Source organism: Podarcis pityusensis (genome assembly GCF_964106645.2).
Source record: "Podarcis pityusensis genome assembly, chromosome: 4".
Classification (NCBI taxonomy): Eukaryota; Metazoa; Chordata; class Lepidosauria; order Squamata; family Lacertidae; genus Podarcis; species Podarcis pityusensis.
In genome coordinates, this window is record NC_138027.1 from 80,691,993 (window position 1) to 80,704,758 (window position 12,766).

A 12,766-nucleotide genomic window follows, 5' to 3' on the forward strand; every position below is an offset into this window, starting at 1 on the left:
CAAATGTGTTTGCACACTGGGTCTCTCCTTGCCCTTTTGCTCATGTACACCCAATTCCTCCTCCCTCACTTCCCAGTTCGATCAAATTTTGCCTGGCTCCAATGTAACAGAAAACTGTGGTTTGATCATATCAGAAAGAGAGAGAAGGAATCTGAATATCCAAGAAGAGGAGGAAGTGTATGAGACCAATATCTGGTCACTGTGGTTTGCTGTTATAAGCCATTGGGCTGCTTTGCCTCTAACACTGAACCATGGGCTTATCACTATGTGGATATGCCCAAGTGAAGTGTTGGGCTCATGTACTCCCCAGTCCGCTCCTGTATGTTGGAAGGACTTACGTCTATTTTACTTTCAGTTTCCAAGCTTCATATGATGCTGGCTTGTTGAGCAACTATCCATTGTTTCTTCTAAATCAAGATTCCTTGTTTGCACATAATACTAATGGTTTGCACTGAAAGTAATCTCCATTGTAATCTTCCTCCAAGCTGCACTGGAGGAGGAAAGCCCCAAGACAAAAAGATTTTGAACTCCTATATAATCTTGCTGCTCTAAAGATATTTGTGTGTGTCGATTTTAGGAGCTGCTATTAATAAAACCCGTTTAAACTATTAAACTACAAGAGACATTTGCTGGGCAAAAACTACTGGTGAAAACAGAAGGCCAGTGCAAATTCAGAAACAGAGCAAACAGGAACCCTGCTGTCTCAATTTCTATTTTTACAATACTAAATTTTGGCTGAGGAAAACTGCAAGTGGCCTGGAGACAGTGAAAGCGCAACTGAAGGAGGATTTGCTTTTTATATGCCAACACACAGGACACCTTTTCCCTAGTGTCTGATCCATCATCATTTCAAGAACATTACTCTTTCTATTAAATATTTTTCCCCATCCTTTCTTCCAGTAAGAAACATGGCTGAAGAGAAAAAGTGTATGGTGTCCCAAAGTCAAATTAGATATTCCCACTCACTGCCTAGAAAGCACAGCCTTGGTTAATTGTGACTGATTCAATGCAAGCTGAATCTCAGCTGGAATCCTTTATGTTATCCGTATAGAATTCTGACCTGGAAAGAATTTAGACTTCTCACTGGGTTGCACACGCTCACCTCTTTGTAACAGAGTGCTGCTGAAGGCCGTAATGGAGGTGCTGGCCGCAAGCAGCTCAAACTCCACGGCTTAGGAGTTTTGGGAGGCTCCAGGGGTCCCCAGTTTATAGTGGTATGAGGCGTCCCATGATGTGAAGGATGTGGAAGAGTGTGGTATACTGGAGTCAGGGGCATTTGCTTGCTGTCTGCATGCTTGCTGGATGGTGTTACAGGATGAGAAGGAAGCTGCCAAAATGAACAAACATCACACAAGCAAAGAAAGAACAATCAAAAGGGAATGCCACGTATAATCCTACACCAGTAAGCTTTTGTTATTAAATTTGCTGCAGTAAGACTTAAAAACAGGTTTGCTGGAACGTACCAATCTATTAACACTATGGTATGGTTAGCACATCGCATTAAACCATAGTTTAAAATGAGCTATGGTTGAATGCGAATGCTTCTACCTGCTGCAAACAAAAGAAATCAGAGTTTGGTTTATCTTTGTGCCCGAACACAACTTGCTTCTTTTCCCCCAAACAAATCACAATATTTCATTAATACCCTACTTTAAGACAGCTCCAACACTGACTACAATTAAATTATCAGGATGCATTCGTTTGTCTCCAGGAACACAGAAAAAATGACCTATTTTAAACCCAATGGTACTAAAGGCTGGTGGCTTCTTACCGTGTGAGATGGCACAGAATGAGGTTTAATAGCAGGCATCCCAAGAGTAGTCACTTTGGTTTGCTTCTGCAGATGATCTACCCATTCATGCAAATCTTGTTGGTTGTTACAAGATACCAATATCCGTTCAATCATACTTCCTGGAACCCAACAGAAAATACAGAAGGAAAGAGTGGTTGTGCTGAATTCTCACATTAGCAACAGCCAACACGGCAAAACACTTTCGTGTTTCAAACAAATGAACATATTCTGCTTCTTAAGGATCAGCACACTTCTCCTGAATGTGGCGTCTCCTCCATATCACCTTACCACAATTTGGGAATGAGAAAAGAAGAATAATTCCAATTAAACAAGCATTCCTTAAGATTTCTCTTGTCCCTTTAAGGGTGAGTAATACTTGGTTACAGAATATATGGGAGGTTTGCAGGTTACAAATACAAATACATATGATGTTTAGGGTTTTTCTCCCTATGAACTACCCCTGCACAACGATGGCCACCTCAACAGAGAATCACCACTACATCTTCAAGAACCAGCACTCTTGTTTGGAGTGCCACAGTCAGCTAACTCTGCTTAGCAGAGAATATGGCTTGCTCAGGTTTTAGCTGGTGTTAAGTCTCAATATACCTGTGCTGTATAATTTCCAGGCACAAATCAAGGTGCTGATTTCGACCTCTGGAACTCTAAATCAGGGGTGGGGAGCCTATGGCCCTCCAGATGTTATTGGGCTCCAACTTCCATCAGTCCCAGCCAACATGGCAAAAGATTAGGGATGATGGGAGTTGTAGTTCAGCATTATATGGTGGGCCATGTGTTCCTCACCCACTGACTCTGGCCCTGTGCATCAGAATATCTGTTCCTCTGGTGAATCTCTCTGGGATCAACTGAGGAAGCCTTGCTCCAAATGCCCCACCCCCCACCCCAGACTTACTGTGACTTTGGGGAGGACCTTTTTAGCTGTGTTGCCCTGTTTTTGGAACAGACAATCAGTTTGCAAGAGCTTGGGGGGGAGTGCAGTGAAGGCACTAAAATCCCCTTCCACTAAAGCCCTCTTCAGGTGTTCAGCTGGACAGGTGTCGGCAAAAATATAAAGAGGGTAAGGGACACACAAATGGGCACTGCAGAAAACTTATGAAGATCAGGGTGGAGGAGAAGGAGGCATTGGAGCAGGGCTGACATGTATACTCCTATTCCTCTACCCACTTTCCCCCTCGCATGTGCAAGCTGAAGGCTTGAAGTGATTGCTGGCCCAGTGATCGAGTGGATTACAATTCCAGGTATCGGGACCATATTGTTATTTTACTGGTATACTGCTGGTTTTTTTATTGACGAAGCCTGTCTTGAGTTCTTTTTTTAAAAAAACAAACAAACCCACATACTATTTTAAAAATGAATAAATTATAAACAGTATGACCAGAGAGGTCACTTAAAACTGTCTTGTGACTTATTTTTTCAAGCTGGATTTTGCCACATAAAATGATACAAACAGAACCAGACAGGGAAGCACAAGGACATTACCTGATATTTCAAATGCATTTCTGTGATTTTCACTGTCTTCTAGCTTTGCAATGGTCATGCCCGTTAGCGGCAATTTCCCCTAAAAAGTAGATATATCAAACCGTTCTTTAAACAAAATCCAAAAACATGGCAGCCTTGTATTTAAGCACTAGCCTAGGAGCCATGGGTGACAAGGAACTGCATGCGGGGAAGCAAGCATTCTGCCAAACAAAAAGAAGGGAGTTCTCTCTCTCTTCTCTGCCAGCCCCCAGCAGATCAGTAACTTTTGTGAGCTTATTTACATTGATAAATCCTAAAATACATTCAGTGAATAAAAACAAACGTATGAATTGTTTTTGAGCCAGGGGGTGGTTAAGCAAAGATTGGGACACAGCTTGCTCTTGGAGAGTGGTTTATGTTCAATATCCACAGTGCTGCCTTTATGCTCCTTACTTGCACCTCTACCACAGTAGCAGCAGGCTGAGGAACCTTTTTCAGTTATTGAGGACCACATTCTCTTGTGAGAAACATTGCAGAGGTTGTATGTTCATGGTGGTTGGAGGTGGAAGCAGAAAAAGGGGGTGCGCCTCCTCCATGAGAGGGCAGCAACACGAGAATGGCCCTTTTCCGCAGTGGATCCCTGCTTGTGGAATGGTCTGCCCAGGAAGACTTGCCTTGCGTCTTCGTTACCTATCTAGAGGTGCCAGGCAAGAGCATTCCTCTTCTCCCAGGCCTTTGGCTACAGTATTTTTCGCTCCATAAGACGCACTTTTTTCCCTCCTAAAAAGTAAGAGGAAATGTGTGTGCGTCTTATGGAGCGAATGCGGGGGGGGGGGGCAGGCAGGAAAAGCCCCCAAGAGCCGCACACAAGCTCCACGCGGCTCTTGCAGGCTTTTCCACAGGAGGGAGAATAAATAATAATAATAATAATAAATTTTTATTTATATCCCGCCCTCCCCAGCCGAAGCCGGGCTCAGGGCGGCTAACAACAATAAAATAATACAACATTCTAAAATCATTTCATTATAAAATTAATTCAAATCAAATTGATGGCAACCATTGGGCTAGAGTTCTGTGAAGATTGCCAAAGGAGGGAGTCAGGCTGTGCCCTGGCCAAAGGCTTGGTGGAACGCGGCCAGTCAGTCCCTTCTCCCTCCTCGTAGAAAAGCCCGCAGGAGCCGCGCGCTCCTTAAAGGGTGCGCGGCTCCTGTGGGCTTTTGTGGGAGGTGGGGAATACTCCCAGAGCTTGTTGGGGCTGGGGGGGGGACCCGGGCTTCCCCCACCAGCCCCGAGAAGCTCTGGGAGAAGCAGACACGCTGTTCTTTGGGGCTGGGGGGGGTGTAATATTTTTTTTCTTGATTTCCCCCTCTAAAAACTAGGTGTGCCTTATGGTCAGGTGTGCCTTATGGAGTGAAAAATACGGTAATTAAACAATCTATAGCATTTTAAACTGTGGGGATGTGTTGTTTTTGTTTGCTATTGTGGCACTTTTTGGTGTTTTTATATTGCAAACCACCCTGTGAACTTCAGATGAAGGGCGGTATAGAAGTTTAACAATCAAATAAGTGACTCTTTACGGTAGGCTTCATTCCAGTCACACAAAGGTCAGCCATTTCCACAAACATATATATCTCCAGCGAAGCAAGAGGCATTATCGCAATTCAAGGCCACATCTGAGCCACACAAAAGTACTTGAGGGTGCCAAGAAGGCATGGTGAAGGGGGCATGATGTGGGGGAGGGGGAGTCCTAAGGTCATGAAGGGAGGCCTAGAGGGTCATTTTGGCCTTCAGACATAATGTTGCCCACTTCTGCCTTATAGGATCAGTCAGAGGATATGATACAAATGTTCCAAAAGCTAAAGATTACATAAACATAGTATGCAGAAAAAGTTATACTAAAAGTTGTTTTACCTGATAGATAAACCCACTCATTCTAGGACTGGCGGACAACATGAGCAATATGTTAGGAAAGAGAAGAAGGTATCTTTCATTCTTTTCCTTATTAAAAGAGAAAGAGAGAGAGAGAGAGAAGGTGAATCATTAAAATACAAAGTTACAATTAAGTGACAAAAGACATATGGCATATTGTGATCGCAAACACTGGTATGTGTTGTTGCTTTAGTAATATTAAGGCATGTCAGGCATTTTTTAAAAACAAGATTATCCGGGGGTGTAGTAAAGTCAGGAAATCTTAGTATATTAAACTTTGGTTCATGCAAGAGTGAGGCATTGTGGGGGAGTTAAAACTGTGAATTTCTGGGAATGGATGTCTAGGTTCTGCAAACCATCCTGTCTTTAGACGCGTGACTCAAATTGCATCCTGACTTGGGCAGGAAGGAGATGTTATCTGATTTGTAAATTCTGGCAGCTGGGGGCTCAGATGTGGAATGGATGTGAAAAGGCTATCAGGTAATTTACAGCTCAAGAGCCTGGTACATGTCAGAAAAGAATGGGAACAAAGAAGCGGTCTTTTGATCTCAAGGTTCTTTGAGCATAAACAAAGTTCAGCTGTGCTGGCCTCCTGACAATCAGGAGATACAGTCCCATCATATAGTCATTGGTAATTAACTTAAAGAAATGATTGGTCCCTAAACCCCTTCTCCATGTGGGATTCTCAAGGATAAAAGTTTGGGGAATTGAGATGAAAATTGCAGACTATCTTGCCCTGGTGTTCGCCTGAAGGTGTTTGACCAGAAGAATGGACTTTGTGACTTCTTGCTATGCTTTGAACTACTGATGCTTTGTGAGTATGTTGTAGTTAGCTATATTGCACAGTACAATGTTTTTATTTTTTTTGTTTGAACCTTCCGAGAAATGTGCAAGCTTTTACTTTCCAAGTGGCTTTTTCAATAAATTTGGAAAAGGACTTTTGCCTTTTGTATTTTGTGCCTTTTGCCGGAGAAGCTAAACTGGTGCCTGACCCTTGGTGCATCTATCTGTTGGATTACTGTCTGCATCACGGTACAGTGACACAGGTCTGGGCAACCTGGTAAATATCGAAGGGGGGGGTTCTTCTCCTTGGACCCCATTCGAGGGTTGACCCAGGAAAGGAGGTGGTGGCAGCTTTCTACTGTTTGGCTTGTGACTTGCAACACCTCGCGTCCTCTCCCTTTGGAGGACTGGTTGGGGGGGTGGATAGGGGCCCGCGAACACGACAGGGGGGCGGCAACCACTTCGGGTTTTCTTTTAAACAGAGCTGCATTACCTCACTCCCAGCACACTGAATCATGACTTGTGACATGTAAATAACATTTCCAAGTGTTTTAATGTCCTCTCCTTCCCAGCAGCGGATAGCTTCTGTTAGTATCTGAAGTTCAAGCTCCTTTCTTTTCCGTACTTCTTGACACTGTGCCTATTGGACCAGGAGAAAATACTATGAGCCAGGATGCAAGCACAACTGAAATAGCCCAGAAACAACAGTTACTCAGTGCCATGCCTGGATCTTTTCATTTGATTTGGCTGTAGAAGAGGAGAGACACTCACAGACGTAACTGCATCTTGAACTCTCCAGACCACCAAATCCCAACTATTCTTTTTTTTTTACTTAAGACGGCTATGCATTGTATCATTGCTGCTTTAAAGGCTATTCTATACTTGAAGCCAAAATAGAAACTTGAGGCACCTCAACGGTAGTGGGACAGCTGGTTACCAAACAGTTTTGTTTTCCCTTGACTTTTTTTTTTAAATCCCTTAACGTCCATCTCTTACCTTTCCTCAAGGTGTCATTATGATTGCAAGCTATGGGTAGGGGTTGTCTCTACTTAACTGTTTCATGTATAACATATAGCTCCTATAGGCACTTGAAAAAATATTATTAAAGTATAATCAGTTATAATGACTTAGCTGTCCTAGTCTGACATTTCAAGTGTTTTGTTTTTAAGCTGTTTCTACACAAATTATTCCAACACTTGGTTTGACTTCTTACCAATTCTTTTTGTCCTCCTTTAACAACTGAAATATTTTACAAAGAGCTATATATATCCTTTCATTCACTGTGCTCAGTAAATAGAGAACACAATCAATTTTAACCCAAGGATTACATTATATAGGACATTTATCGCCATATAAGAGTGTGTGAAATGTGTGAAACATCCTAAACAAAGAAAGCTGCTCAAGAAACTTCAAGCACAAATAACTTTTTTAAAGAGTTTCAGCATACTGTGGTTTGCTTCTTTTCCCCTCTGTGAACCTCAACTGCAGAACGCTTCCTCAAGTTTGCCTGCCTCGAACTACTTTACTACATTAAGCATTTGCACAAGAGGAGTATATCTAATTTAAACAGGAAAAGCACCTGCTAGTTCTGCATTCTGAATGACCAGGTTCACATTTAAATTCTGTTGACCAGAGATCCATGGGAAGAATGATGTGTAGGCAGCCTAACACCACACAATCAAACAGGAAGCTGGCTATGTGGACCAACCACAACATGGGTGCTTTTATCCTTATATGGATTTATAGTACTGGAATTCACTCAGATTTCTATATGCAAAGGTTTGAGTCATGGTATTTCATGTAGTACCATGTGACTCCCCTTTTATCCTATAAACTAACTGTCCCTTGAACCCAGACCAGAGTTTCCAGTGGAACCATCTTTTTAAAAATTCTTCCATAGTGATTCATCTTTAAATACTGTTCCCTCATGATACCCACCCAAAGTGCTCTCATGACTCTGATACACTATTTTGTATGATGTTTAGACTAGTATGTTGCCATTTATCACCTATGTAACTTACAGAAAGATTTTTGAAAGCTGTCATGGATTTCTGAATGTCAGGCCGGTCTGGATGATAATCCTAAAAGAACATTAAAAGATATATGTAATATGAAAGGAACAAAGTTTACTTTACATTCTATACAAAGTTTACACATTCTTCTGGTATTATATATAAATCAAATGTTAAGATACATTTCTCACACCTACGCTGCTTTAAATGCAGCAAACCTCTAGATCAGATCATGCCAGAAACAGAGAACAAATTTTATTTTAAATAAGCCCATTCACTCCCACTGGCCTGGTGACACTTCGCCTGATGGACTAGCCATAAATCTGTATCCTTCACTCACTTCTATATAAATACCAAGGGGACACAGGTGGTGCTGTGGTCTAAACCACTGAGCCTCTTGGGCTTGCTGGTCGGAAGGTCGGCAGTTCAAATCTGAGTGATGGGGTGAGCTCCCATTGCTCTGTCCCAGCTGCCAACCTAGCAGTTTGAAAGCATGCCAGTGCAGGACTTCCGGGGTGGCGCCATCGGCAATGGCGGACTCCCTCTGAACAGGAGGGACTAGCTCCGTGGGAAACGGGTCTTCTCCGCTACGGCGAAGCGTGGACCCTTTTAAAAATCACAGGCGGATGAAGCCTGTGACCATGGGACTCGGCGGGCACCTTTAGCGCCTCCCCAACTCGCTAAGGAACCCACTAACGGGCTCCAAAGTGAAGAGGGGGAAGTGGCGCGGTGCTGTGAGTCAATTGCTATTTCCATGGAGCGAAGCCGCACAGCCGTTGCCGGAGAGCGCTGCCTTTTTCCTGGGACAATTTGGACTCTAAAATAAGCACCCGTGAGTACTTAGACTTTGAACAACTGGACATTAGATAAGGACTTGCGAGCAGAAAAGAATTGGATTTTAAAAACCTATTTTAATTTGGTACGGAACGGGAAGGTCTAAACAGGAAGTCAGCCTTCCGTTCTTCTGTAGACAGAATAAAGCAAAGACAACGTAAACTAGAGCTTAGAAAATTGCCTTTAAAGGATTGGATTTCATCATTTAAAATTGTGGAACCCCCCTTCGACAGCAGGAGAAGGAGGGGGACCTTTTCCGGACTGTTTAAAGTGAGTTTAAAGTAAAGTAACTTTCCTCCGTCCTAATCCTGGAGCGGGGTGTCAGGACTGACGTTTCATTGACCAGAGACAAGCAGTTTGACAGATAGCTAAAAGAAGAGAAACATAGCGATTCCACTGCTTCCCTTCGCATCTTTAAGCAACAAATATTGACAAAGTATCTCAAAAAGGGAAACTTTGTTGCAAGAACAAATAGAAGTTTTCCCCCTAGAGGGAGACTGTGTAACTGTTACCAACTCCAGAGAGCCGGCAGCTGTTACAGATAACAATCGTGGGAACAGGCATTCGACCTTGTAGGACAATGTATTCAGAAGCTTTGTTGTGTGCTTTCTATAAAACAAATGCTCTACTGGAACAATTACATGAAAAGGTGAATTGGATGGCGACTTCGACTAGAAATTTTGAACAGGCAGTGGGAAATTTTGAACAGACAGTGGGAAAATATGTGGAGCCCACCCAGGAATTAAATCAGGAGTGTGTCCTGACAGAACAGGCCCAACAGGAATATGAGTTTTCGGATTTGACAAATGAACTTGGAAAAAGCCAGATTTGGAAAGAAAAAGTTTGGTTTGGCTTGGAAATGGGGGGCTGGATTGACCCCCCTATGCTGGGATGTTTGGACTTTTCAAATCTGACAATGGGCTGTGAGATGTTTGGGATTGTGGGGGCTCTTAACTTCGGAGGGTCTTTGAAACATGCTTTTAAATACCATATGGAACTCAGTGTTGAATCTGGAAAAGGGGCTGATCTGTCGAGAAGGGTTAAAAATATTGCCAAGCTGGAGTTACCACGAGCAGGAGACAAGGGAAAATACAGTTACAAATATGAAGAAGAGCTGCGGAAGGGACATGGAAGAGACTTGAGGGCCTCGGATATAAGGCTGCCAGGTTAATGGGCTAGATCGACGGGATAATAAGGACTGACAAAACCCGGAACCAGGAGGAAGGGACATTGGATGAAGATTGGATTTGTTTGTATTTCTTTTTTCTACCATTAGAACTGTTTTATAAAATTGATGAATGTTAGAAAAATGTTGGAATGAAACTACTTGGCTTTAGTAAAGATGTTTAAAGAATTATGAAAGAATATTATGGTTATGAGAAGTTGGTACGGATGATATTTAAGTTTTAAGCTTTAAGGTTTATTTTATTATAGAAAGATAAGATTAAAACAGTTTAGGGTAATGTAATGACAGAATATTATGAAATATGGAAAGGATTTGCTGGGATAATTAATAACTAGGATACAAAGAAAGGGAGAAGGAGGTGGTCAAAGAAAGAAGGTAATGATAGTTGAGGATATGAGAATAATGAATTTGTTTTTAAATGTTTTTTAATTGTGTGTGATGTATTTTTGTATTTTTTTTCTTTATGTCACTTTTTCTTATTTTTGAATTTGTATTCATATGGTTGGAAGGGGTTTGTTTTTTTTCTTTTTCTACTTTGTTAATTATTTTTATTTTGTATTTTCTACTGCTTTTATTTTATCTGGTAACACTTTGAAAATTTCTTTTCTTATAAAATATCTTATAAAAAAAAAACCCAAAAGCACGCCAGTGCAAGTAGATAAATAGGTATCGCTGCGGAGGGAAGGTAAACGGCGTTTCCGTGCGCTCAGGCACTCGTCACGGTGTCCTGTTGCGGTGTCCAGGCCACATGACCTGGAAAGCTGTCTGTGGACAAACACCAGCTCCCTCAGCCTGAAAGCAAGATGAGCGCCGCACCCCATAGTCACCTTTGACTGGACTTAACTGTCCAGGGGTCTTTTACCTTTAACCTTTATTATAAATACAATTTGAGCAAGATTTCCCTGGCGCACAATTTAAAAATAAGTTGATTTACTACTGTAGATGTAACAGTAGCAGCTGGTGGGACTGCCCTGCCCTGCCTTCTGAACATGCTGGGTCACTTACCAAAAAGGAAAAAGGCAAGGCAGCTGGAGCTCATTGTGGTGCAGGTGCTGTGGCAGAACCAGCCCAATGCTCCAGACGCTGTGTCGTTACTGTGCCTACACCATACCAAGCTCTCAATGCCTTGCCCCTCTCCCTCTTGGTAAGCAGGTGTGACCTGACATATTCAGAAGACAGGAGAGCAGCACAGTTCCATTGGCTGCTACTGGATGTAAAGAGGAAAAGGAATTTTGTTCCAGCCCTAAAGCTAATCAAAATATGTTTGACCCTTGCAACTAAAAATTCTATGTCTCATCGTAATTTAAAATTGAAACTAACCTTTCAGCCCAACTCTATACGACGTTGTCAAACCAAATATGTTAATCTAGGTTTGGTAATGAGGACCAAGCCTACAAGTCAGACCTTTAAAGCCCTTCACAGCCTAGGACCCTTGTACCTACAGGACCGCCTCTCCCGGTATGCCCCACAGAGAGCCTCAAGGTCCATAAACAGCAACACCCTAGTGGTCCCGGGCCCTAAGGAAGTTAGATTAGCTCCAACCAGAGCCAGGGCCTTTTCAACTCTGGCTCCGGCCTGGTGGAACGCTCTGCCTCATGAGACCAGGGCCCTGCAGGATCTGATTTCTTTCCGCAGGGCCTGTAAGACAGAGTTGTTCCGCCTGGCCTTTGGCTTGGAGCCAATTTGATTCCCTCCCCCTCTTTCTTTTTTCTTTTTCCTTTCTCCTCCTGCGATGAGGCTGCATTTTAATATTTTAATGTTTCAATATTTTAATGTTGTATTTTAATCTTGTTTTTAAGTTGTATTCATTCAACTTGTTTTTATTATTGCCTGTTACCTGCCCTGAGCCCAGCCTTGGCTGGGGAGGGCGGGGTATAAATAAATAATAATAATAATAATAATAATAATAATAATAATTACTACTGTGAATTTGTACACGTTGTTGAACAGCAGTTAAATAGCCAAAGAATGGCGGAGTGGGGTGGGGCAGCTCCCAAATGTTAAAATTAAAGAATTATGCCAATGTAGGTTTCATGGTAAGCTAGGAGTGCCGAGAAAAACACATATGCAATGGGGATGCACAGTCCTCTTGAGTCCACTGGGGTGTCCAACAACTGCTCGCAAAACTCCAAAGGAATGTCAGAAAAGGCCTCCAACAAGGCTTGAGAAGCACAAACAAGGCAGTTGTGTAACAGTGGGGAGACACAGGGAAGTGCAGCTCTGGGAATTTTTCCAGAGAATGTGCGATGACATCATCTGTTGAGAGTGTCTTGCTCCAGAAAATGAGTGGGCTGATATCAAGACTTTCAGGTTTCACTACTGTTTGTGACAAATTAGAATCAGAGAATGAAGTCAGCTCACTAGTCTAAGGCTGCTATAGCCAATCCTGAAGCATTGGCTTTTACGCTATGCATTGATGTGGTTGGGCAGGTATGATCAGAACAGCTCCTTGCATTTTGGACTTTCCATGGGGGTCATCATTATGACCTCTTGCACTTCCAAGATTTACCATTACAGCACTGCTGTTAAATACCCATCCTGTCTGAGACATCCGCAAGTGCCTCTTGGGAGACTGGAGTAATAAAAAAGCAACAGGTGGAGTGCCATATAAAATGTGGCAATACACTCATACTATAGGCCAGAGCAAGCCACAGTTTTAGGATCAGGGCATCTTATTTTTGTCTTTGAAAACACAACCCCAGAACTCTAATGGAGTTGATCCTTCCAGACTACTATGATTTCCTTTACATCAGA

At 42.5% G+C, this 12,766-nt stretch overlaps 1 protein-coding gene across 7 annotated transcripts in view; it reads right to left on the bottom strand.

The window, feature by feature from the left end:
* The window catches only part of ARHGEF7 (Rho guanine nucleotide exchange factor 7), an 87,388-nt gene that overhangs the window by 28,679 nt on the left and 45,943 nt on the right, over nucleotides 1–12,766 (bottom strand). For all 7 annotated transcript variants that reach the window (XR_013985374.1, XR_013985375.1, XM_081003003.1 and 4 more), the window contains exons 11-16: nucleotides 8,002–8,061; nucleotides 6,474–6,620; nucleotides 5,180–5,266; nucleotides 3,290–3,368; nucleotides 1,772–1,911; nucleotides 1,103–1,327 (exon numbers count right to left, since the gene is read on the bottom strand). Coding sequence is in view for 5 of the 7 variants with exons in the window: in XM_081003003.1 (XP_080859129.1) it covers nucleotides 1,103–1,327; nucleotides 1,772–1,911; nucleotides 3,290–3,368; nucleotides 5,180–5,266; nucleotides 6,474–6,620; nucleotides 8,002–8,061 (738 nt within the window). In the remaining 2 variants the exon portion in view is untranslated. The remainder of the gene's footprint in view (nucleotides 1–1,102; nucleotides 1,328–1,771; nucleotides 1,912–3,289; nucleotides 3,369–5,179; nucleotides 5,267–6,473; nucleotides 6,621–8,001; nucleotides 8,062–12,766) is intronic.